Raw genomic sequence first — 25710 nt, forward strand, 5'->3', positions numbered from 1 at the left:
GGCTGAAGAGTCCACAGGAAGGGCAACATCACCACAGAACCCTGCTTTAAAAACAGCAATACCTCTATTTTCAGAGGCTGTCATAAATTATATAACTGTCAAAATGAAATTTTTTATAATTATAGACTTTAAAAAAGAAATATACCAGGCACAAGAGTGTACACCTGTAATCCCAGCAACTCCAAAGGCTGAGGCAGGAAGATGGCAAGTTTGAGGACATTCTGGGCAACTTAGTAAGATCCTGTCTCAAAAATTAAAAAGGGCTGGAGATGTAGCTCAGTGGTAGAATGCCCCAGAGTTTAATGCCCAGTACAAAAAAAAAAAAAAGAGTTTAAAAAATAAGCAAAATGAAGACTTAGACAAATTACTAAAACTGCATAGTTTTTGCTAGGCTTTATTCAAAATTGGTCCCACTTATTTGCAAGAACTAAAAGTCTAGTTAGTATCCAAATGTAAATACTCATATGTTGAAGAATAATCAAATCTGTGCTCTGACCCAAATTTGGCACAATTAAATCATACACAGGCCAGACACAAATAGTCACACCTCAGCATATGACAAAATCCTGAAAGTAGCATAGCAAGTTAGCTATGATATAATTTATTAAACTCTCACACTGAATTGTAATCTGAAGTTACACACACCACAATACACCTTTGCACAGGTAATTTTATTCTCTCCTGTGGGTGTCAACAGTGCTCATAGATTGTAATCAGAAACATTCAGAAAGCACATACCTGAATATTGTCACATTTCTTTACATCACGATTCAATAACTATTAAACAGTTATGTCTACTACATACAGTGAACAAAATGGTATAAATGCTTACACCATTCCCTTGTAAACAAGGCTTTTGTGCACAATGGTAACAAATGGAATTAATGCATATCATAATATCAATGAGGAACTTCTCTTTAAATAAACTATTCTGTTTATAAATAAACTCTGATTTTTTTAGTACACATTTACAGACCTGATCCAATAAAAAGAAGCAATATATATATATTTTCCTTTAAAAAGAAAACACTGAGATAGGACCACTAGGGAGAACTCACCAGGGAAAGGGGTGGGAGCAAGCAAAGGACAGAGTTAAAAGTATTATGATACTGCAGCCTAGTTCTGCTAACACACAGCAACACAAGCACAGGGCGTCTGAGAGGGCTTCAGTTTTACTTGAATTCCAGCAAGTTGCAATCAATCTTGTAGTACACATAGGGGTAGTATTCCTGTTGGCTCAGGTTTAAGCCAGGAATATCCATGGGAGCCTATGGAAAAACACAAAACCAGGTGTATACTTATAGAACTCCATTTTGCAAATGAGGAAGTAGTCTCTAAAAGGCTAAGAGGCACAGTGCACAGTAGTAAAGCCAGGTTCAAGTGCTGCCTCCAGAGCCTGTGTGTCTATCAGCTCACGACCCTTCTGGATGCTGCAAAAGTTACTTTCTATATCTCTGGCTTAGGATAAGGGCTTATGAGATACAAGACTTATAAAATGTTATATAAAAATAAACCAAGTATGTCTTTAAAGGTATCACATATATATAAGAATTTACTGCTAGAAAATTATGTATGAAAGAGATAGACCTCATTTTATTCACTATTCCATGAAAATGTAGCAAGTCATTTCCCATCTATCAAGAAAAAATTGATTTTTCATAGTTTTAACTAGTGCACATATAGTATACTACCATCCTAAAGAGAGAAAAAAATCAGCAAGATATGTGAAATCAAATATCTAAAATAAAAGCCCACTGAAAGATTAAACAATAACAGAAAACACTTATACTATTTATATTTTTGTTTAATAAAAGAACCATTTTAGAAAACTGATAGTTCTCTTTAAAATGCTTACCTATTGACTCTGTTTCTTCTTTTTACCAAATAAAAATAACTACTTATTTTCTTCCTCTCTTCAATTTATAATTCCTGCAACAACAACTTGCATGGTTGTTTCTGTATTTCTGAAGCTATAAACATCTGATATTCAGCCAGATGATGACTGGCTTTTAGAAAGCATGTAATAGGATAAACACCTGAATTTTACTTGCTTTGTCTGTCTAAAAAACTGAGAACTTCAAAGTAATAAAAAATGATTACCATGATACATATTTACCTCCCCTTTCCTATCTTGTAATAATTTTTTTCTGTCTTTCCAATTCCCACTTTGCCAAGCCATCTAGTAAGTACTTACATCAATAATAGCTGCTGCACTGCTGTCTAGATGTTTATACAATTCATATAATACTTCTCTCAGTTTCTTCATCATCTTCTTATTAGGCTGAAGTAGCATTGCTTGGAAGTTCACTGGCAAGCCATACCTTGTAAAGAAGAAATACAAAGTGCAACACAGGCTTATAAAAAGATTTCCTTTTTAGAACAAATATTTTCTTACTATAATCATCATTTATGGGTAGAGGGTATCTCATTTTAAGGACTCCCTTCACAAGTATGACAAGTAGTTACAGAAATTTTTATTATTTTTTTTATTTTGGGGTACCGGGAATTGAACCCAGAGGTGCTCTATCACTGACCACATTCCCCAACCCTTTTTATTTTTTTTGAGACAAAGTCTTGCTAAATTGCTTAAGTCTTCACTAAGTTGCTGAGGCTAGTCTCAAACTTATGATCCTCCTGCCTCAGACTTCTGAGTCTCTGGAATTCCAGGAGTGTGCACACAGCAGCCATAGAAATTTTTACATAGAAGTGCAAACGTTCTCTGGTCTTCAATGCCCAATAGAAACATCTATTTTTAAAAAGTTAGTTACTAAGAACTACTTCAATACTGTTCCATTTTTAAGGTAATCTATGCATACTCTCAAGAAGTAAAGATAACATGTAAGGCTACCAGATTACTTTAAAATAAATAATGAGATAAAAATTTCAAAGTACATGTGGGTTAAGAAACCTAAAAATAGTATAGCTATAGAGAAGTTGTTTTTTAAAAAACAAATTATTTCTTTGAACCCAGGGGTGCTTAACCACTAAGCTACATCCCTAGCCTTTTTTATATTTAGAGACAGGGTCTCACTAAATTGCTGAGGCTGGCTTTGAACTTTCGATCCTCCTGCCTCAGCCTCCCGAGCTGCTGGGATTACAGGCATACACCACCACGCCTGGCTAAAAAAGAATTATTTCTAATCTGAGCAACATGTACAGAGGCTCACAGATAACTGAATTTAAGTATCTCAAAATAATAAAGCATTTTAGGTCAATATGAAACAATTTCAACAAATCATCAATATACTGTATACCAAACTAAATGTAAAATAACTGAAATATCTTCCTTTTAAATAAACATTGGCTAATTTTTATAATCTACAAGTCATGCACTGCAGACTGATGCTTCTGATCAGTGACAGATCACATATACTGTGTTCCTATAAGATCACAATGGAGCTGAAAAATTCCCATCACCTAGTGATGTTATAGTCACTGTAATGCATGACTCATGTTTATGGTGATGTGGTGCAAACAAGCCTGTGCTGTCAGTCATATAAAAGTACAGAACATATAAGCATGTATTACTTGAAAAATAAATGACTATTACTGGTTTAGTATTTATTATACTTATTATTTTAGGGAGTATTCTCGTCAGAAGTTTAAAGAAGCTTACTATACAACAGTATGCCCTGTACAAGCAACAGCCTCACACATCTCCTTACTGCATCTCTTGCCTGCATCCAGGTGCCATGTCAAGTGATTGACCCATACCACCTAGGTCTGTGTAAGTGCTCTGTGTGGTGTTTGGACAACAACAAAATCGAGAATTTTTCAGCATTAAGCTTATAATTAAGCAATGTATGATACACCTAAGAACAGAACCAGAGAGTAGAGCAGTCTGCATCACTTCTTCCAAAGTTGGAATTAAAGGACAAAACAAATGCATACTTAAAACTGTGTGAAAATGACAGTATTCCCTCGTGACTGGCTTTTTGGTTTCTCATCAATTTCATAGTGCTGGTCTGTGTTATAACAAAGAGGTTTCAAGTACCCTTCAGCATCTATAAACTCTTCAGCTCCAAGTTTCCCAATTTTCTTTACCTTAAAACAGACTCAACAAAAACCCTTAATGCTTTCACATGAATCCATGCAATAAATGCCTCACTGAAATTCACTTTCAGCCACCGCACGAGTGGTCCCTTTAAAAGAAAAAAAAAAACACAAGTTTGGTCTTACAATTAGATAGATAAATTAAAAAATAATATTTTGGGGGGGGTGTGGGGATTGAACCCAGGGGTGCTTTACCACTGAACCATATCCCCAGCCCTTTTTATTTTGAGGCAGTGAGGGTCTCACTAAGTTGTTAGGGCCTCCCTAAATTGCTGAGGATGTCCTCAAGCTTGTGATTCTCTTGCCTTAGTCTCCCCCGTCACTGGGATTGCAGGTGTGTGCCACCCATCTAGAACAAATATTTTTAGAGTAACTACCTACTGAGTACTGAGAATCTATAGGAAAATTAAGTCATGTAATTCACCTTTTAAAAGTTTAAGTATTATGGGCTGGGGCTGTAGCTCAGTGGCAGAGCGCTTGCCTAGCATGTATGAGGCACTGGGTTTGATCCTCAGCATCACATAAAAATTAAGAAAGGCATTCTCTTCAGACATAACTACAAAAAAAATTTTTAAGTTTTAAGAATTATTCTAATTATATTAGATACCAAATTATCTTATGTCTCTGTTACACCAAAAGGTTAAATTAGACTAAAAGGTTAGCCAATACTCAGTAATCTCAACAGACACTAAAATGAACTGAAACAACTCACTAATACAGTGAGTACTCCCCTCTATTTTGTACCAGTTTAGACTACTTTCAAAAAATATTTTTTGTGAAAGTAGTCTAAACTGGTACAAAATAAAAGGTACTCTGAATATGTAAAACAAAACATAAAAATATGAACTTACTATTCAATACTCTAAAACATTTAATACATTTATATGGAATTTAACTTACAAAGAATTTAGGAATAAAGATAAACAGCTATGTAGGCAAGTCATTCACTATCCTGAGCTCTTATTAGGTCTCTAAAACCTCTTCATGCTCTAAATTTTCAGTGATTCTATTATGTAGCATAAATTCTTTTTGAACTTAAAATATGTTATGATTAAATGCCTCTTTAAAGAAAACACAATTCAAATAAAAAAATCTCCTCTCCACACTGCAAAGACATACATCATCAACCGTGCTAACAAATACTTTGATAACATTAAGAAGCTCATTGGGATGTACCAATCAACTAATTTAAGCAATGAGGACAAGAAAAAAATGAGATCTTTGGTCAAAATAGCTATTCTTTAAGAAGGTTTAGGATCTTCCCTAATAAGTTGGTTATGCTGGATACTGACTGGTCAAGGATGGTTTTCTCCCATTTGGGAAGGAATGGTTTATGAAGCACTTGGAAATAATTTCCAATGAAATCTGCCTTTATTTCCCCTCACTTTACCAGAGCGACACACTTTTTAACTCATCACACTTCCCTCTTCATATAAGTTTTTAGTCTTTACAATAATTTTGCACTTGAAGATGGCAAGTAAGTTGGTGCCATCTTGATTTTCCAAATCCATTTGTCCCTATTCTGTTATGACCACAACATACAGCTTTTCAATAGTTTAAGTATAAATTGCTTCATTAAAAGACAGAAAGGTTTCTCTTAAGAAAATGAATATTCTTCCTGAAGAGAGAACTTCATTATTTACTTAAAAATCGTCCTTCTCTACAAATATAGTAACCAAAACATTTACATTTAAAATTTGTTTCTGACATGAATTTAGTTGGAGTACATAATTTTTTGGTAGTATTTTAAGATTACTATAGCTCTTAGCCTGTTTAGAGGAAATTCATTCTGATGATTCAAAAGAAAACTAAAATGAAATGTCTTTAAAACAAAATCAGAGAAATTTGCTTTTTTTTATTTTAAGTCAAAGAAAAATAGAACACGTACAAATTGCTTTTTCTTGTCAGTAGAAAGCCTGTTCATTTCTTCTTTATCTGCTTTCATCTCCTCTTCATTATACTGGAAGTCACGAACGATGAATCTAAATTTGGGGGAGGGGAAACTTGTTCATATCATATATGGCTAATTTAACAAATTAAAGAAAACAAACAATAATCTTACTTGTTTTCCCTGGCTTTATGTCTGAAGTCATCAACTGCCTTCCTAAACAGGGTGACATTACAAAGGTAACTGTCTTGGTCCTCTGAGAGAACACTAAGGAAAAAAAGAAGTTTGTAGGTCATTTGAAGTTTTATACATTCTTTTCTCTTTCATATTAAGGGCAGAATTCAGAAACAAGAGGAAGAGCAACAGCATTAGGGGATATTGGCCCTTCCGAAACCACCTGGATGCTCTTATCTGTACCCTCAAACACTGAAGACACTGTCTGTCTGTTTTATGGTTATGATGCCTTCACATCCTGTATTACATTTACTTCCTATTAACCAACAGAATTAAACATTAACTCAAGTAAAGCATCAAACTGTAAGAAGCACAATCTACACTTTGTCAGTACCAGGAGAACTGGTTATGGTATCTCCTTGCTAAGCACACTCTTTGCTTCTGGAAGCCTAATTCTCTCCTCTCTCCAGCACAATCCAGCCAGCCCCATGGAGGCCTGGCCCAGTCCCCCTGTATGACCACTACCTCATACCTTTTCTACCATCACACCCCAAATCAAAAATCACAAATACAACCGCCTAAATAACCTCTGAATAAATGCATCTGTGTGCATCTCAGACTCCACTTCAGGCTTTAAAGGTGCCCCTAAGGCAGAGCCTCTATTCACTCACAGCTCTGTGGACATCACTGGGAAGACCTTTTCAACTTAAGTACCAGAAAATTTTAACTGTCATATAAATTTGTAATGCTGTGGGGAAAAGCCCACTACTTGGAAGGGCAACTGCATGATCATACTACATGTAATCTGGCTTTCAAAAACTACCAGTAGCAAAAAAAAAAAGTTTACTGCTGATAGCTCCTTTGTATAGAGCCCCACATGTAAGGCCTATGAAACGGTATGCTCAACTGGGGCAGGGGAATGTTACAAAGGGCAAGGCGATCTTTCTTTCCTGTATTGAGGGTTTTCCAATGTTCATGTCTTTTTTTTTTTTTTAATACAGCTTTACTGAGGTATAACTGAAATAAGATAACTGTACATATTTAGTGTACATCATCTGAAGATTTGGACATATTCATGCCCATGAAATCAACACCACAGTTAAGGTAATAAGCACATCATTACTTCCAAAAGTTTCCTGTATCTTTTGTTATTTTTAGTTTTTATTTACAAAGTTGTACTTTAGAAATTTAGAAAAAAAAAAGTTTCACAAAATGAGGGAGTGCTTATAGAATTTAAAGATAACTTATTAAATTTTATTTTTTAAAAAAACAAGTTTCATTTTTCCCAGATGTGTAAGAATTGCCTGGTTAGCTGAGTAAATTAAGGTGGTAACTTCAGTGCTTAACCAAAGAATGGCTTTAAGACCCACATCCACCCTGGCTCTGGGTGGGTCAGTCAGCAGGGGCCACCTCCCAAGTGTAAGACCAACAGACACCAGGAAGTACCCATCACCATGATCACTGATGTGCTGAGGAATTCAATTACACTGGATTAGGACCTTTAAATATTTTAAACTATAATTATAAAACTGTTATCTTTAGTTCTTGCTCCTAAGTGCCTTTCAAACCCAAAGCAGGGCAGCTACTAAATGGACAGAACTAGATTAAAAAAAAAGCTTTTAATGATCCTTTGGTTTGCCAAGATTGACTTGGTGATATGCAAATTGGTTGAGGTTAAAACAAACCCAAATCTAACTTGACAGGTTATTTCAGAACCATAAACAATATTCCACCATTAACATATCAATCTTATGTAATACTTTGCTATTTGAAGGCCCTTTCTAAAATATCTGATGCTTGACAACCAGCAAAGTTGTACTGTTTATTCAAAATCCTGACAGAAAAACCCAATCTTGTTTTATGATGAAATCCTACTGTGTCACCTTATCAAGAAAAAAATAAAAGCCACTTGGTTTTTACTTCTCCTCTCCAGGAAGGGTATTTCTTAAAGCCTTATAAAAAAATAAACAATGAGTCCTTAATATAAGGGACTTTTTAGTTGTTTACCACGTACTGGAGTACTACCCTACTGAATTGTGGCTGGGGCTCAGTGGTAGCGCACTTACCTGGAGTACTACCCTGTGCCAAGCTCTTATTAACTACTGGGAGTAAAATCAATTAAGACCTCATTCCCTGACTCAAGGGATGGGTCCAATGAAGGAAACAGATGTAAAGAGGTCAGTACAACATGGCTGTAAGTGCTGTAACAGAGAACAAACATGAGATGGGGAAATGGTACTTTTATCTGGGTGGATTCAAGAGTTTCACAGTAGTGGTGCCAATTAGAAAACTGGAGGACAGGCAAGAGAATATTCCAGGCAAATGAAAACAAGTGGGGAACAGCATGGTCATTTGGGGAACTGCCTGAAATAAGCACAGCTGAAATACAGTATTGGCAAGGTAGACGCAGGGGTGTGCTGAGTAGAGGCAGTAAAGTGGGGAGGAAGAAGCAGAGTTTTGAAAGGGCAGCAGGGAGTGGGAGTGCAGTTCAGTGATGGAGCATTTGCCTAATATGTGGGAGGCCCTTGGTTCAATCCCCAGCACTGCAAAAATCTAAGTTAAATAAACAGATTTATATATCAGTTGTGTGAGAGGGAAAAAGGAGACCAGCTGATGGCCATTAGAGTGTCCAGGCCAGAGATGAGAGGAGTCTAAACTGAAGCAGCAGTAGAGGGAGGGGTTAAAATAGAATAAACCATATGAAATTAGGGATGTTTGGCCATTTTGAACCAATTTCATATAGTTCAACCAACTACCACAGAAAGTGGCAGCCTCTGAGGCTGCTTTATAAGACAGTTTGAGTCCAAAATGGAGGAGATCATCACATGGAGTACCCAATGGGAACCCCATATGTGAGTCTGAAGCTACAGGGTTCATGCAGAATACAGGTGGAGCTTTAAAAATTCTTAAATTGCAGTGAAGGTAAGAGCTATGAAAGAGCAGAGTATCCCTGAGACAGAACAACCTGAGTGTGGATTTACAGCGTCTCTTCAGCTCACTCAAGCAACTCAGATACCAAAGCTATCGGACTGCATTAAAGATTAATTTGAGGTGTGAGTTTGCAGAGCTAATGGCTCTGCAGATGAATGGCTGAAGTGATCAGCAGAGTCCAGGCTAAACAGGAAACAAAGCTCGATCAGAGGAAATCAAAGTCAATGCAAACACAGGGTTAGGGACCTGAGGAGGTGAACAAAGTACAAAAGCAATGTCCTACAGAGAAGATCTGGTAAAGAGCTGGATTAAAGATTTGACTCCAGAGGTAAACCTTTCTAGATGTCAAGGGTGAGGCAAGAGAAACCAAGTGGAGGGGCTGGGAATGTGGCTCAAGTGGTAGCGCGCTCGTCTGGCATGCGTGCGGCCCGGGTTTGATCCTCAGCACCACATACAAACAAAGATGTTGTGTCCGCCGATAACTAAAAAATAAATATTAAAATTCTCTCTCTCTCAAAAAAAAAAAAAAAAAAAACAAGTGAAAGTGATGAAAGCATCAAAGAAGAGAGTTGGCAGATGACAGATGGATTTCCAACCAAGGCAAATCCCATAAAAGTTTTAAATGATATGTGAAACCAAAGTAAAGCAACAAAATGAAAGCCACAAGGACAGAAAAGAGACAGGAAAATCACACTTCTTCATGAGTAAACATGAACCTGAACTATTCTCAGATACAATGTTGGCCAGGAATTGTACCTAGCAGGAAGCTTAGTCTAACACAACTTGCAAAGGTCCTACCAGATTCAAATAAGAGCCAAACTCACTCTATTCATTTAGTTCTCCTGTTATATCTTGTAGGTATCACTGGGCCCAGAGGAAATTAAGTCTGTTGCCAGTTTGTTTTTAAGCCATCTCATGGCTTTTTCAGTGACTTCTGTGAGGGGCAGTTTTTTCTGGAACTCAGGAGCTCTTCTTACTGCTTCACCTTGCAGCCCTCCTAAGGCTTGCTTCTCCCTAACCAGTTAATCCACTACTTCTGCCCTGCCCCTGCATCATACCTTTGCAAGTTACCTTTGCAAACCTCCAAAAAGAGAAACTTCTCTACATAATGGCTGGTGTAATCTTTCCTAGCAAGGTTCTTCAGAAACTCTAGCTCACTGAACAAATCCGCTAAGAAGCTCCACTGTCTTTGTGGTAGTTTCCAAGGACAGAGGAAGGGCAAAAATTAACCCCTGATCTGAGCCAATCAGACCCCCACCCCCAGTGCTGGGGTCATACCCACAGCTTTGTGCACACTAGGCCAGTGCTCCACCACCAAACTTGACTCCCAGCCTTCAATTTGTTATTTTTGTAATAAGCAAAAGTAGACAGAAAATAAGGAAAGTGGTAATTCTGAAAGTAGAAGTAAAAAGAACCCTTCTCTGAAGTATTCCAACAAAAAGCAGAACAGCAGCCCGGCCTCTACTTTCTTGGCCATAGCCTTGACAAGCATTCCTACACATCCCTGTTTTTCAAAACAGCAATATTTCAAATTGGCCAATCTTATGTAAAACATCTTGTAAATACCCAGATTTCTCTCCCCCTTTCTGGTACTAGGGATTGAACCCAGGACTATTTACCACTGAGCTACATCCCCAGAACTTCTATTTTGAGATAGGGTTTTGCTAAGTTGCCCAGGCTGCCCTCAAATTTGCAAGCTTCCTGCCTCAGCCTCCCAACTCAGTAGAATGGCTAGATTTTGTGCACTTTAAAAATGTAATCATTTCTTGAGGGTTAAGGATGATATTTTTCAATCTATTCTTCTACCTCAAAATTCCACTTTCATCTTCACTGCTTCCAAGACTCATCATCATTCAGGTACCATGCTAAAAAGTATCAAATGAAAGTGATACTTTAATTTTTTTTTACTTTATTTGTATAAAGCACTTAGACCAATGACTAGCACATAGTAATTACTCAAAAATGTTAGTTTAAAAACCAGCATCAATCCTAAGGTTGTTCCTAAACAGTGGGGGAAATGTCAGACTGACTCTGAAGCCTATCTGCTCTACCTAAGCTACAGCTCTTCTGATGATCTGAACCTGAGCTAGCGCCACGTTCTCTATAATGACATTTAAACAGCTATGTTTTTGAGTCAATGAACCAAATGTACTTTGGACTGAGAAATAGGTAGAACAGATGTTTGCACCAAGCGAGAAAGGGTTGGAGACTCAGGCCATCAGTGTGCACTTACAGGTCATTCAGAGGCCTGTTTTAAACTGTTCTTGCCTGGAATTTTTTCCTTTAGACTACTAGAGTAATTTGCAAGAGGTAATTCTGAAGTAATATGTCTAAAGTCCCCCTTTTCAGAGTAAATTTGGGGCTGCTTAATTAGCCTACACACCAACCCCTGGACATCTGGGTGGTGTGTGTCCACTCTGTGCACTGAGTCCTTATCCTCCTCCTCCACTGCCACCTGGGCATAGTCAACCCCTGCAGTATGACTCCTCCATAGGTAAGAAGGTGTTATCTATCAGGATAAATGGCCCAAATAGAATCTAATACCAAGACACAACTGTGGTCTCTAGTTAGCATGTGAAGGGTTGGTTTGCATAGAAGGTATTCCCTTCAGTGGGAAATAGACTCATGATGGGCACAGGTTTGTGGTTTAATTCTCAAAAAGATCAATATTTGTGAAATGACAATAATACTATCTGATATATCCTATCAAGCTTTAAACTAACTATCTTCATAACATATACAAGAAAGATGCTATGCTCATTTTACAGACACAGAAAATGAGGCCCAGAGAAGTTAAAAGACTTACCCCAGGTCACACAGCAAGTTGGTAGCAGAACCAGCAATAGAACTCAGATCCCTGGGTCCAGGACTCTTTCCAAAATACTAAGCTACCTCCCATATGACACAATGAAACTGGAAAAGAAAATATTTCATGGGCCTGACCTTACTAATTCCAATTCTTCACTATCTCCTACACCTTTCTTTCACAAGGTCGTCTCTTCTTCAGGCATTTATATAATAAACAAAGGAATTCTTTGGGAGCACATACACTGTATTCAGTATTTTCTCAAAGAAGGTCGTATGTGATAATGGCAGAATATTATCACACAAGGGATATAGGGGATGTAGGGAACATGACAGGGAATGATGTAAGAGAATATTTATGGGACCTAGAGTTCAAAGATCTGAGTTCTAGACATAACTCTGCCACTGCACACTTACATAACCATATGCTCTGGGCAGCCATTTGTCTTCCTCATCTCTGAGAAAAAAAGGATGACTGCCCAAACTACTTCACAGAACGGGTGTAAATATCAAATTAGACAATGTATATTAAATTTAAAAAGATTTTTTTTCCCCCAGTACTGCGGCTTGAACCCAGGGCTACATGCTAGACAGGTGCTCTACTACTAAGCCACATCCCCAGCCCTTCCTCTTTATTTTGCAACAGGGTCCCACCAATATGCTTAGGCTGATCTTGAACTTGTGATGCTCTCACCTCAACCTCCTGAGTAGCTGGGATTACAGGTGTGCATCATTACACCTGGTTTGAGTTTTTTGTTAGTTTTTTGGTTTTTCAGGAGTATACAGATTTGGCAAAATCTATGCTCAAAGTGACAGTGAACATTTGGAGATCAATACTCTTAAGAGCCACCTGGAAGGCTTTCTTTGCAAGGTAAAATTAAAAATTACAGTCATACAGAGAATGAGGACTGTTCTAAAGGCAGCACAGTGAGCAGAAAAAGCACCACACCAGAGACCTGGTTCCAGTTCTAGCCCTGCCACTAATGATATGTGTGACTCTGGGCAAACTACTTCACCTCGCTGGCCTCAAATTTCTATGTCTATAAACATGAATGGGTGAAAAAGACTGTGCCAAGTCCCTTCCAAGTCTAACATTATGATAGCTAATGTTAATATATTTCATTTATAAGCTAAAAATGATCATTCTAAAATTATAAAATTATCGTTCTAAATTATAAATAAAGGAAAGATGCAAAGATATTTTCTAATCCAACAACCAAACTCTAAGAAGAATTCTAGGAAATAAAACAGTTTTACAAAGACTGCTACTTACTTGCTAGACCTTGGAACTACCATTTCAGCTAGTGTTTCATACTGCTTAATCCAGTCATTGTGGTTTAACCTGCAGAAAAGATACAATAAGCACTGGAAAAGAAAAACAAGTCCTACTTCCTGCCATATCCAGGAAGAAAAAAGTTACAGGACAGATAGGATATACGGTTTCAGGGAAATACGTCAAATAAACGTAACAATTTCAAGTTTTCTACTGAGAATGAATTTCAGATTCACTGAGTGATGCAGGAAGTACAGATCACCACCCTCTTATATCCAGTAACTATTGCAAAAGCAGCATATGCTAGAACTTAGTATGGAAAGGAAGCAGAGCACCATATACATTCTATATTATTTTCAAACTATATGGTTGGTAAGTATTATGCCTCATTTAAAAAACAAGAAAAAGGTCATACTGAAATCACTATCATTTCTATTCAGTGGCCATTAGCAGGACTGAATAAAAGTACAAAAAGCAAAAGAGTACCAGGAAGTAGCAAGTAAAGCAAGTGACAGTAAATTACGTCACCATAGAACATTGTGCAACCACCTTCTCTAGAGGCCAGTGGCTTCTGGAAGTGTGTAAAGAGACGACTATGTTTGAGATTTAAAATAATTATAGTGTTTGTAGGCCAGGATAGAGAATAATTCATTATGTAAGGTGCCCTATGTAGGTTTAGTGTTTTCAACTACAAGGTACAGAAAACTAAAAAATTCTGGTTTTAAACATAAATTTTTAATAAAGGTTGAGACAACTATATGGGCAAAGGTTATTTTTTTACATAGTGTAATTTTCCTATTGGTGCAAAAACACAGTATTTACTACAAATAACCAGTGTTCCAATATAGCAGGGGAGTTATATAACCAAAACACAAAATTAAGGGTTTGAAGCCAAACCCTTAGTTTTAAGCTCTTCTCCATGTGCAAAGAAAAATCCAAAAGTCTGGTTATTGCAGTAAAAGGGAAAAAGTATACAAGCCAGGCTAATGTCGTAGCCACTATGAATTCCGTGGAGGTGCTTTGTCTGTCTGTTCTAGGACCTATTATGTTGTCTGTGGCTGCTTCAGCTATAATCACAAAGCTGACATAGTAAAGCTAAGTGGTTGTGACAGAGATCAGACAGTTGGCAAAGCCCAAAACACCTACTATCTGGCCCTTTATAGAAAAAAATTTGCAGAGCTAATCTTTTTGCTTTTGTGAGCTACTATTGTCAACTGCTATACTGTTATGTGTTAAGTAAGGATATAAATATGTTTGTAAAATTCATTCTGTATAACTGCAGATCAAGAATACTCTTCTATGGTATATGGATATTAAGTTTTAAAGACTATCTTAAAATACAATTAGAGAACTTAATATGTTCATGTACTAAGAACTATTTTAAGGTTGATATTTTACCTTTGCAAAAACTTTAAAGATGTTACTTAAAAAAAAAAACCTGCTCATCACAATCTAATTCATTCTTTGCTTCCTACAGGGTTTAAACTTATCCTAACTAGTTATAAACATTTTTCAGAAAAACAAACCCAAAGACTTATTTTGAAAAAATATAAAATCTGTATTCTTAAAAATCCAATAATTGGGCATTACTTCATTTTTTGATGATCCAACTATACCAATCTCAATTTATAATTGGTGTCTCTATAACCAAGTTATACACCAAATTTGACTTTATGAGAAAATGTTGGTTGACAGAACGAATAACAAGGTTATACTTGTTTTACACTTGGGTTTTAAGGAAAACTATATTGCAATACCAGATACTAATCTTGTATTTTAACAAGTAAAATCCTTTGTAATAGAAAAACATACTTGGGAACTACAACCAGTAATGTGACGAGATATTCTGAATCAAGAACAAAGTCATCCTTTTTCACAATTTCTGCCAGGCTTCGAGTTAGCAAACTTCCTCTAAAGAGGGGAAAAAAAAAAAAATCATTAGGTGGATAATTATGTGCTTCTGTAACTCAAGAAACAGCAGGCTGATCATATTCACATTTGCTACATATATATCTCAGGAGGAATTAGTCTTAGCATTTTTGCTTTATAAGCCAACAGTTAGCCAAATATATCCCAATCTTACAACCAAAGAAATGGCAACATTTATCAAAATTTGCCTCCAGTATCTACCTTTGTGTATGATTAATGATTATAACTCAGCTTTTCTCTTGGTTACATCTTGACTGGTAAGATGCTATTCATAAGTCATTTCATTGTAATTATGAAATTATGACATTTAAGCTGACCTTTGGTTTTCTTCCATCTCTCTAGGTTTCATTTGATACCAAGCAATTTTTGTTACTAAACCCAATAATCAACTTTTGAATCAGTCTTCATTTGGTATTCTAGTAATGATGTTGCCATGACGAAAATGTCTTGTCCTGTTTGTATCACTGATGATCTCCCAATCAACTTTCCCTATGGTTTATGAACATACAGCTTGAATAGTTATATGCTTAAAACTACCCTTGTTGTAGTTACAGTACAAGGAGATCAATCCAAACAGTTTAAGAAAATGTGATGTGTGAAAAAAATCTAAACAGATAAGTCAAAGAATTATTACATAATAAATGAATTCTTCTATAGAATTAAGCAGTTTATTGCTATGCAGACACTATAAACGTAATTTAAAACAGCTAATTTTAGAATTTTTCTGAGAAACAGCGAATAGATAAATGAATAAACCAGAACCCAATTCACAAGTACTATTTATGAAGCAAACACAATAAATCAGCCTCACATCTGTTTTCAACTTGTCTGAATTCTATACACTTAACCTTATTCAACTTTCTCCATGATATTAAAAAAAACACCATTTTGATTATAGAAACAGCTTACACTGGATCTTACTAAACCCCAACAACACCTCATTAATGATGCTAGCATGCTGCCCCTATGCTTAATATTCACATATACTTGCTATGCTTACGCATTCTTTCGCTCCAAATTCTGAAGATTTCCTTTTAGGTTATTATATGCAGATGCTCGAGATTTCAGATCATTATCAATCTGAGTTACTCCCTTCAAAAGAGAAAAGAAAGAGTCAAAATTTCCCTGCTTCTACTAATAAAATTAAAGTAACTGAACTTAACTTCCCACAAAACACATTAGTTTCTGATGTAAGACTATCTTATTACTTTAAAACCACAACCTTAAAGGGTAATTTTTTAAATAACCAATTCCGTTTTTTTTTAACCAACTTCATTTTTAATAGGATAATTTCCATATGAACCTTTTTATTAATGTTTTAATCTACATGTACACCAACCTATTACTGTATTACTTTGTAAACCATGTAAATGGGATCTAGGCCACTGGATTTGAAGATTATTAATTTTAAGGCTTCAATTCACAAGGCTAAAGAATTTTGCATAGAATTTGTTGTCAAAAATTCCACTATAATTACACAAAATGTTTCCTCAATAAAATTAATGTAGTTGAATTTATAAATGTTACAAAAGCTGATTTTCCAAAGAGGATTAAAACTATTAACTACTTAGGGAGAAAACATAAAGTAGGTTAATATTTGAAGAAATGGTTCTGAATCAGTTCCATGTGTTGCGCTAGGTTAAGTCACTTCACTTCACCTCTCTACAATATCTATAAAAGTATAGGGAAGCAGATTAAATCCTTGATAAGGATCCAAAGAGAGTAAGGTTCAGTCACTGTAAAAGAATCACTTTCTTTAAATTACACAATGACTTTAGCAGGGTGTGGTGGTGCATACCTATAATTCTAGCTATTTGGGAGATTGAGGTAGGAACATAACAAGTTTGAGGCCAGCCTGGGCAATTTAGTAAGACCCTGTCTCAACATTACCAAAAACAGAAAAAAAGCTCAGTGGCAGAGAACTTGCCTAGTTAGCATGTGTAAGGTCCTGGGTTCAATTCCCAGTACTACATTAAAAAATATTATTTCAGCATGATAAAATTTTTTGATAGTCAATTCATTTTCATTTAACTCTAGAACATACTGTACAATTAAAGTCATTGGGAGCCAAGGGAAGTCTGCCCAATAATTTAAACCATACTTTCCCTCCAGACAGGTCATTAAGAATGCTAGCAAATTAACAGGTCCTTGTCTATTTGTTTCATTAAGGTCTGTACTAAGACTTTTACATATTCTCTCAAGCTGAAGGACATTTCAATAAAAAGGGGCCCTTGGTGAGTTAATGGATGGGCTTGAGTGTCCACGTGCTCTCTGAAAACTGTACATAAAATCATGTGGTACATGAACATAGGCACTTTGGAGCAAAGGGTCAATACTATTAGTCAGAAGGAGTCAGAGAACCCATAAGGTTTAATGTTTGAAAAAGTACTGCATACATACACACCTAAGTGGCAATTATCATTTATTTGGATAACTCATAAATCTTTACTGGATTCCAATTCCTTATACTACATGATCTAAATTATCCTTAAAACTTGTATAAATAATAATTATAGAATTTTAAAGTTTCTCGTTTAAACCCTGTTGATGCCATATTTAAGTAGCTATGTAAATAAGTAAACTATCCAACTTAGATAATCCATATACTTACATTACTGACATTATACTTTATAACATCTTTAAAATTTATATACCTTGCCTTTTGGTGTGAGACCCTGGGTTCAATCCTCAGCATCACAAAAATCTAATATATTTTAACATCTCACACTGTAATAGGGATCATTTAATTTTTATCTGCAATCTGTAAGTTAACTGCATATCAAAAGCCTAAAAAGCCTACGTATCATAACTAAATTATAAAAGCCACTATAAATCAGTATGTACGACCTATCCTAATTTTTATCTTACCTTGGCAATTATTTCAGAAATATTTTTCAGGGATTGCTTGATTGGATATTTGGCCATATCCCACTGGAACCTTGTTATATAAGTAACCAAATCAACTGAAATAAGGGAATATATTTATTACCAAAGAGAAGCAACAATATTTTTTTTTTTTACGGATTTTTCACACAGCAATACATTTTAATGCTGAAATCAACATTGAGAACATCAGCAAAGATGTCATTTCTGAAGAGTCCTGATTAAATAAACATGTAATTAGATTAAGCAACATGAATTAATCAAAATTTACCTTCTAGACACTTCTTCTGACGCAAAATTCAACATATATAAAGATGCTCTTAATTTGACAATTTAGTAAGTGGAATATGTACATATCCATGATGTGCCTCATATGAAAGTGAAAGGCAAAGATTAAAAAAACTACTTCAAATTGTGTCCTTGATAAATCTGATTTGACAAAAGGGTTCTTTCTTTGACAACTTCCCCAAATTGAAAATAAGCTTATCTGTTAAATAAGCCATGTGATGACTGTTTCTAAGTCTACATACCAACAATCTTTGAAACATGAAGCCTTTCATTTTCAAATGAAGAACTGAAAAAAAAAAACAGATATTCAACAACTTCTGCATTAGTAATCAAAATAACTTCGCCCCTCAAGTCCAAGAGGATCAAAGCTAGGAAAAATAAATGTCAAGTGTGACAAACCTAACTGCCAAAAATAATTCATATCAAATATCTCTCTCCTCAATTGCTCTTTACATAATACCAAGGAGGCAATAGCAGGTATTTCCAAAAGCAATCTCAGATGCAGCAGACAACCAAATTGTCAACTGCCATGCCACATACTGAAGATCAATGAAGGTGTCACAAGTCAACACATATACCTTCTATTTTGTTCTAAAAAGTTAACAGAAATAGCAAGCAATTGGATCAGGATAATTACTATAACAAGCAAGAATAAACTACTATATTGTAATTGATTGAATATTTATTGAGCATCTATTACTTGTAAGAATAAATAAGACTACAAGAACACTGGATTTAAAAACCAGTGTTCTGTCACTGAGGGCAATACAGTATAGAATGAAAAGGGTTATTTCCTACTATAATAACATCTAAAGATAGACCTAATTTAAAATGAAACAAATGCTAAAGTAATAATTCATAAGAAAACAATGAATCCAAGTAAAAATATCAACAAAGAGGTCAAAGCTGTCTGTATAAAGCCATTATTATACAGAGCAAGCTCTGTAAATATTAGCTTGTAGCTACAGAGATGCCCATAGACTATTTTATGGGTACTAAGAAAAGTCATACTCAAATTTGAGAGGAAGAGGCACTGCTCTGCAATCAAATTAGTAATTTCAGGGCTGGGGTTATAGCTCAGTGGTAGAGTGCTTGCCTCGCACATGTGAGGTGCTGGGTTTGATCCTCAGCACCACATAAAAATCGATAAAATAAATAAAGATATTGTGTCCTCCTTTAATAAGTCTTTTTAAAAATTAATAATTTCTATTCTAGGGCTTGAGCAGTTAGACGCTATTAAATATAAAAAGCTAGAAAAGATAGCAGGTAGCTAAAGAACAATGCTGAGAAATGTAATGTGGAGATATAAACATAAGTAAGCAAACAAATTCCAGAACAGTTAAGGTACAATTTTGTAATACTGCTTTTGCAGAAAACTCAACATCATATCATAGGTTATAGTTCAGGGAATAGGATATAACTGACAATATCACCAAATTTAGTAGTAACAACTGTATTTAATGGCTTTCTGTTATATTTAACATCTTATATATAGATTGTTTTTACATCCTTTTTTTTTTTTTTGCTCAATCACTCATTTTACATAAGTTAATAATTATAGAATCATGAAACATTAACTTACCTCCATTAGCCAAAAGATTCTCCTGAACTTTATCTTTACTATCCTCCAATACGTCAGCCATGTACTGAGCCACTTTCTTAACCACCCTGGAGAATAAAAAAAAACAGCACCACCATTTTCAGGAAAAATAACTATATTCCATGCTATACAATGACTATATTACAAAAAGACATGAATTTAACCATATATATTTTTCCCATTATATACATCTATATAATAGAGAAGAAATGGTTCTATTTTATATGTAACATTTTAACAATAAAACACATCAAGATTTTGTTAAGTGCAAATATTAATTAAATAGCTGTAGGGTTTTAAGGAGACTATAAGCAATGTATTTATTAACCTGGAAAGGAAGTAAGGGGAAACTAAAGAAAAATAGTCTGTGAATAGCCATATATTATATGCTGAGAAAATTAACAATGGACAAGGGCCAAGAACAAAAAAGGTACATACTACCAATCTACTACGAGCCAGACACTGCGCTTTCACTTAGAAGGAAAGGGATATACAGTCAACAACTTTGTGAAGAAGGCTGGGGTCCTGCATTTATTTATTTGGAGCAACTACTATTTGGAAGGAGTTATGCAACAGAAGAAACCATACTGCCAACATCACAAAGGCACTTAGATTTGATCTTGTCAATCTATTATAAGTAAGACAAGAATAAAGAAAATAAGTGACTTATCCAAAGTCACAAGACCCGGGCTGGGGATGTGGCTCAAGCGGTAGCGCGCTCGCCTGGCAATGTGTGCAGCCCGGGTTCGATCCTCAGCACCACACACAAACAAAGATGTTGTGTCCGCCGAAAACTAAAAAATAAATATTAAAATTCTCTCTCTCTTTAAAAAAAAAAAAAAAAAAAAACAAAGTCACAAGACCCATGTTTCTACATGGTCTCTTGACTCTTGGGGTTCTTTTCTCCTTTCCCTGGGGTCTTTTAGGTCCTGGCTGAATTGAAAATTACAAAACCACTACTTTCACAGTGCTTAAAATCTATCTGGAGAGATATAAATATATATAAATGACAAACAATTTGAGTTAAGTGCCAGCTGAGATTACAAACAGAGAAGCATAAAAAAAGGGAGATCAGTTCCAGCTACTATAATCAAGAAAACAGCAGTTCAGGATATGGGCAAAGAAGGATAGGAAGGATTTTGAATGGTTGGCTACATGGGAAGAAACTACATCATTGCCACTATGTATCATCTGCATCACGACAAGAATAGGTGAAAAGCATGGGATTCAGAGAATGGTTAAGCTAAGTCTTACAAGAGCGGCATGCTGAGTAAGGGGGCTTATGCTAGGAAGTGGGAGGGCAAGAGTGCAGCTAGCTCTCCTCAGTTTAGACTCTAGACAGGGATACAGCATGATCAAAACAGGTCTTCAGGGGAGGGGCTGGGGTTGTAGCTCAGTAGTAGAGCGCTTGCCTAGCATGTGTGAGACACTGGGTTTGATTCTTAGCACCATATATAAATAAATAAATAAAATAAAGGTCCCTCACAACTAAAATAATATTTTTAAAAAGAAAAAAAAAAGTCTTAGGACACACACTGAAGTCCTGGTGGCTCAACTGCTGAGAGAGGAAACTGGAAGATTTGTAATGGTATAAACATTATAAACATGAAAGGCCAGGAAAATATGACAAAAGGACTAAACTTGAATGACAATCCTATAGTACATGATCTTCAAACTTAAGAAAGTAAAACAATTTCAGAAACAATAAAGCAAGCCTTAACTATTCAATATGCTGAATGTGGGGTTTGTATATACACTTGGCTGTGTCTCCATGATCTCCCTATGCATCTTTACAAGAGTACCTATGCCAATGCATGCAGTCACCTAAAAAAAAAAAAAAAGACAAAAACAAAACACCTAATGATTAGATTACTGAGAAAGCATAAACTTCAATATCAACATATCACCATGTTTTGACTCTAAAAAGCTGAATCATTTGGGTCATTAAGCTACCATCTGTCAGTTGGCCACCAAGGACTAACACCACCACCACAGGATCTTTATGCTTCTCATATCTTTCAGGTAGACTAAAAAAAGATGGTGTTTGCAGAGCAGCACAAAAAAGAAGAGCTGACAAATAGTGTAGGTAACTTTCAATTCTATTGGCCAAGCTTAGTACATTTGCCTCAAATCAACTTTTTCAGATCCCTTCTCTAAAAGCTCTTGGCAAACTTTAAACTGTATTCAGGATATCATTGACAAGACCTATATAAGCCATCAAGGTCAGCCAGGTGTGATGACAGATGCCCATAATTTCAGCAACTCAGGAGGCTGACGCAGGAGTATTTCAAATTCAAGGTCAGCCTCCATAACTTAGTGAGACTTTGCCTCAAAATACAAAATAAAAAGGGCTGGGAATGTAGCTTAGTGTAGAGCAAGGTTCAGTTCTCACAACCAATTTTTTAAAAAGTCATCAAGGTGATTAATAAAGTTCCATATATAATGTTAATAACTGTATTCCCAGGAACTTCCTTTCTCAGTCTCTCTGGTTGTCATGACCTGAAACTGTAATGAATGAGGTAGACGGGACCTCAGGAAGCCAATAGCCTCTCAGGGATTACAACTAAAAATAAGTCTCCTTAAGCTCTTTTTTAATTAAATACCTATAATTGAGCTAGGAGTGTAGCCAGTGGTAGAGTGTGTGCTTAGCATGCTCAAGGTCCTGGATTCCACTCCCAGCATAAAAACCAAACCAAACAAAAACAAAAACCAAAAAACCCTATAATCCAGAAATCAAGAGACTATTTTTTCCATCAGTTTGTCCTCTGAGTATTTCTTCAATAAGTATTTTTACTATATTCACAATAATTCATAATAATTATTTACTCTGTATGAATATATGGAATTAAAACCCTAAATGTAATCTACTACTTTTTATCTTCTCTTTTCCATTTATAACCAAATACTTGGCCTCATTTGAGGCTTCTAATATCTCTTGACTAACCTACTATAAAACTCTCTCCTACAGGGCTTTCTTGCCTTCAATATTCAGGACCATCTCTTCAACATGAAGTCTATTTACTTCCTTAGGTTAGGTTAGAAGATTCTCTCTGCAACCCTGATGTTAGACTCTAAGGCCAGTGCAGTTGCTTTAGGATGGTTCAAATTAATTCAGAAACAAATTGGCGGCATAAATGAGAAAACTGTCTGCACAGGGTTCTAGGAAATGCTCCTTCTATTCAAGCCTATTCCCTTAAAAATTCAAGCAAATGACTCTCCAAAATTCTGAATTTTACAAATTACAGCATTTAACTAAGTCATATACATTTAAACAATCTGCATTCCAGAGTCAAAGGAATTTTAGATTGATTCCACCAATTAATCAAAATGCAGAAAGTTATACCCATGTCCATCTTCAGCTAAAATACAGTGAAACTGAATTTCAAGTGACAAAACTTAAGTTTAGGAAACTTCCACTCATAAGCCACCCACAATTTCATTACATAGATTAATTTACTCTTTCAGCTACTTTTGAGTAGCTCATCTCAGAGCTACTTTCAGAGTTCTTAGTTTAAGTACTTTCTGTGAAGTTCTGGTTAGTAATTATGTAAAAGGTAACAGTCTCTGCTATTTTGTGCTTTTGTATCTTTTATCTTTCCCTTATGGTACTGTCTCCATAGCTCCAGTAATTTCTATCACCTAAATTTTTATTGGGTACAAATGTTTTGTAAATAGTATTGGAGTTTGTAAGGTTGGTGAGCTAGGATTAGTTCAAAATGTTCAAATTATGTGAAATCTTCCAGGTGTAGGCTGGGTACTTTATATTAAGCTATATTTTGGTTATTCCAAACATATTCTCGAGTACATTTACCTTGTTACAACTTATGTCTTCTTATGTGTTAATAAAATTATATTTTTTAGTTTATAATATTTCAGGAGGGTGACAGATGGTATGTATGAGCTTTATATCCCTATTTAGTTAGGCTCTCTATTCTTAACTTACTACTAAATCTGCCTTTGATTCTTGGATTTCATAAGAGCTATTTTGAGATGTTCTAAAATAGAAAATGTAGCCCATTTCTTTCCATCTTATAATCTACATCTTGACTTAATGTTTTTATGTGTATATTTGTGTTTACAGTAAGACCACATTAGGGTTTACTGAAGATGGCAGTACATAGGCTAATACTGCAAAAAGTGCTGGGATGAGTCTGGGTTTATCAGTTATAGAACGGGTTCCTCTAGAGAGATGTAAAGTCCTTTGAGTTTTAGGCTCTAATTTTGCTATTTAAGTACTTATGTTTATGGCTAAGCATACTGAGGCATCCCTGGGTTCAATCCTTAGTACCAAAAAACAAAGAGTAAAAATAAAAAGGGGGGCTGGGGACATAGCTCAGTTGGTAGAGTGCTTGCCTTGCATGCACAAGGCCCTGGGTTCAATCCCCAGCACCACAAAAAATAAAAATAAAAAGGGCTAGGGATATGGCTCAGTAGTGGAGCATCACTATGTATAATCTGCAGTATAGATGAGGAAGGGGAGGGAGAGAAGGGGAAAAATAGGAAGAGAAAGAGAAGAAGAAAAGAAAGAAAAAGAAATGAAGACAACTCACAGATTGGGAGAAATTATTTACAAGTCATATCTCATAAAGTTTGTGTCTTAGCTATTGTGTGTTAAGGTTACTCAGAGTTTTATTTTAAATAAAGTTTTTCATAGCTTAGTTAAGACTGAACCTTATTGTAATACATTTAAAACACATTTTATGCCAAATTGTATTAATTTGGGTTAACTGTATGACTGCAGTAGCTGGCACAAAATTTATCACCCTATTATAGTATGACTGTTGAACTTTTGTTCATATTGCTTAATTTTTTAAAAATATTTTTTAATTGTAGATGAACACAATACCTTTATTTTATTTGTTTATTTTTATGTGGTGCCAGGGATCAAACCTAGTGCCTCACACATGCTAAGCAAGCACTCCACCACTACAACCCTGGCCCCATATTGCTTAATTTTAATCACTACTATATCCCACGTAGATGTGGTTCAATAAGGTGTTATGAGCTACTACGATAGTGGACTTGAAACTTGCTCCTTTTCTCTCTTTGATATAGACAGCATTCTCACTGCATGTATAATTCTAGTATAAATTAATTAAAAGGCCGGGACTAAAATTTTATGTTAAAATACTCATCTAAATGTTTTCATGCTTTACTTTAATGAATTAGCTATATTAACTATCAGAATAAATACAGTTGCATGAAGTTGTAATTAATTTTGTCTCTGATTGCTATGTAAGTATTGGGGAAAAATTGGTAAGAAAATATATATATAAGGAGATGGTCTACTTCACTAAACCTAAAAATCTTCAAAATTTTTGCAGTTTGTAAAGTTGCTTTGAGAATTACACTAGAAACTTCATTATAGTTGAAGTTATACTTAAATTAGGGGGTATTAGTCTCCCCACCATAGAGGGTTTGGGTTCAAGTGCTATGTAAGCATTGGGGCAATAGGTGGTAAATACACACATTCTCTCACACAAATACACAAAGAGGGTGTGTTCTATTTCACTAAGCCTAAAAATTTTTAGGAATTTTGCAGTTTTTAAAGTTATTTTTTTAACTTTTTTTTTTTTTTAGAGAATTTTTTTAACATTTATTTTTTAGTTTTCAGCAGACACAACATCTTTGTTTGTATGTGGTGCTGAGGATCGAACCCGGGCCACACGCATGCCAGGAGAGCACGCTACCGCTTGAGCCACATCCTCAGCCCCTTAAAGTTATTTTAATTGAGGGTTAGACTCGAAACTATATTATAATTGAAGTTATAATTAACGGTAAGCTCTTCAAACAGTCAACATGTAATGTTTATTGTTTTACAGATTTGACAAGAGTACAGCTGACGTGTATTATATATTATTTGTACACATTAATGTCACTTTAAGT

General features: G+C 35.4%; 1 protein-coding gene across 1 annotated transcript in view; it reads right to left on the minus strand.

Moving 5' to 3' along the window:
• Window positions 1–652: 652 nt before the first annotated feature.
• Window positions 653–25710, minus strand: part of Atp6v1c1 (ATPase H+ transporting V1 subunit C1) — a 51450-nt gene continuing 26392 nt past the window's right edge. Inside the window, exons 4-13 of the mRNA XM_027948866.2 lie at window positions 19807–19892; window positions 17922–18016; window positions 16054–16145; window positions 14937–15035; window positions 13125–13193; window positions 6116–6208; window positions 5942–6035; window positions 4045–4142; window positions 2195–2321; window positions 653–1268 (exon numbers count right to left, since the gene is read on the minus strand). Of these exons, the coding sequence (XP_027804667.1) occupies window positions 1173–1268; window positions 2195–2321; window positions 4045–4142; window positions 5942–6035; window positions 6116–6208; window positions 13125–13193; window positions 14937–15035; window positions 16054–16145; window positions 17922–18016; window positions 19807–19892 (949 nt within the window). The 3' untranslated portion in view covers window positions 653–1172. The remainder of the gene's footprint in view (window positions 1269–2194; window positions 2322–4044; window positions 4143–5941; window positions 6036–6115; window positions 6209–13124; window positions 13194–14936; window positions 15036–16053; window positions 16146–17921; window positions 18017–19806; window positions 19893–25710) is intronic.

The sequence above is a fragment of the Marmota flaviventris genome, chromosome 15, assembly GCF_047511675.1.
Source record: "Marmota flaviventris isolate mMarFla1 chromosome 15, mMarFla1.hap1, whole genome shotgun sequence".
NCBI lineage: Eukaryota > Metazoa > Chordata > Mammalia > Rodentia > Sciuridae > Marmota > Marmota flaviventris.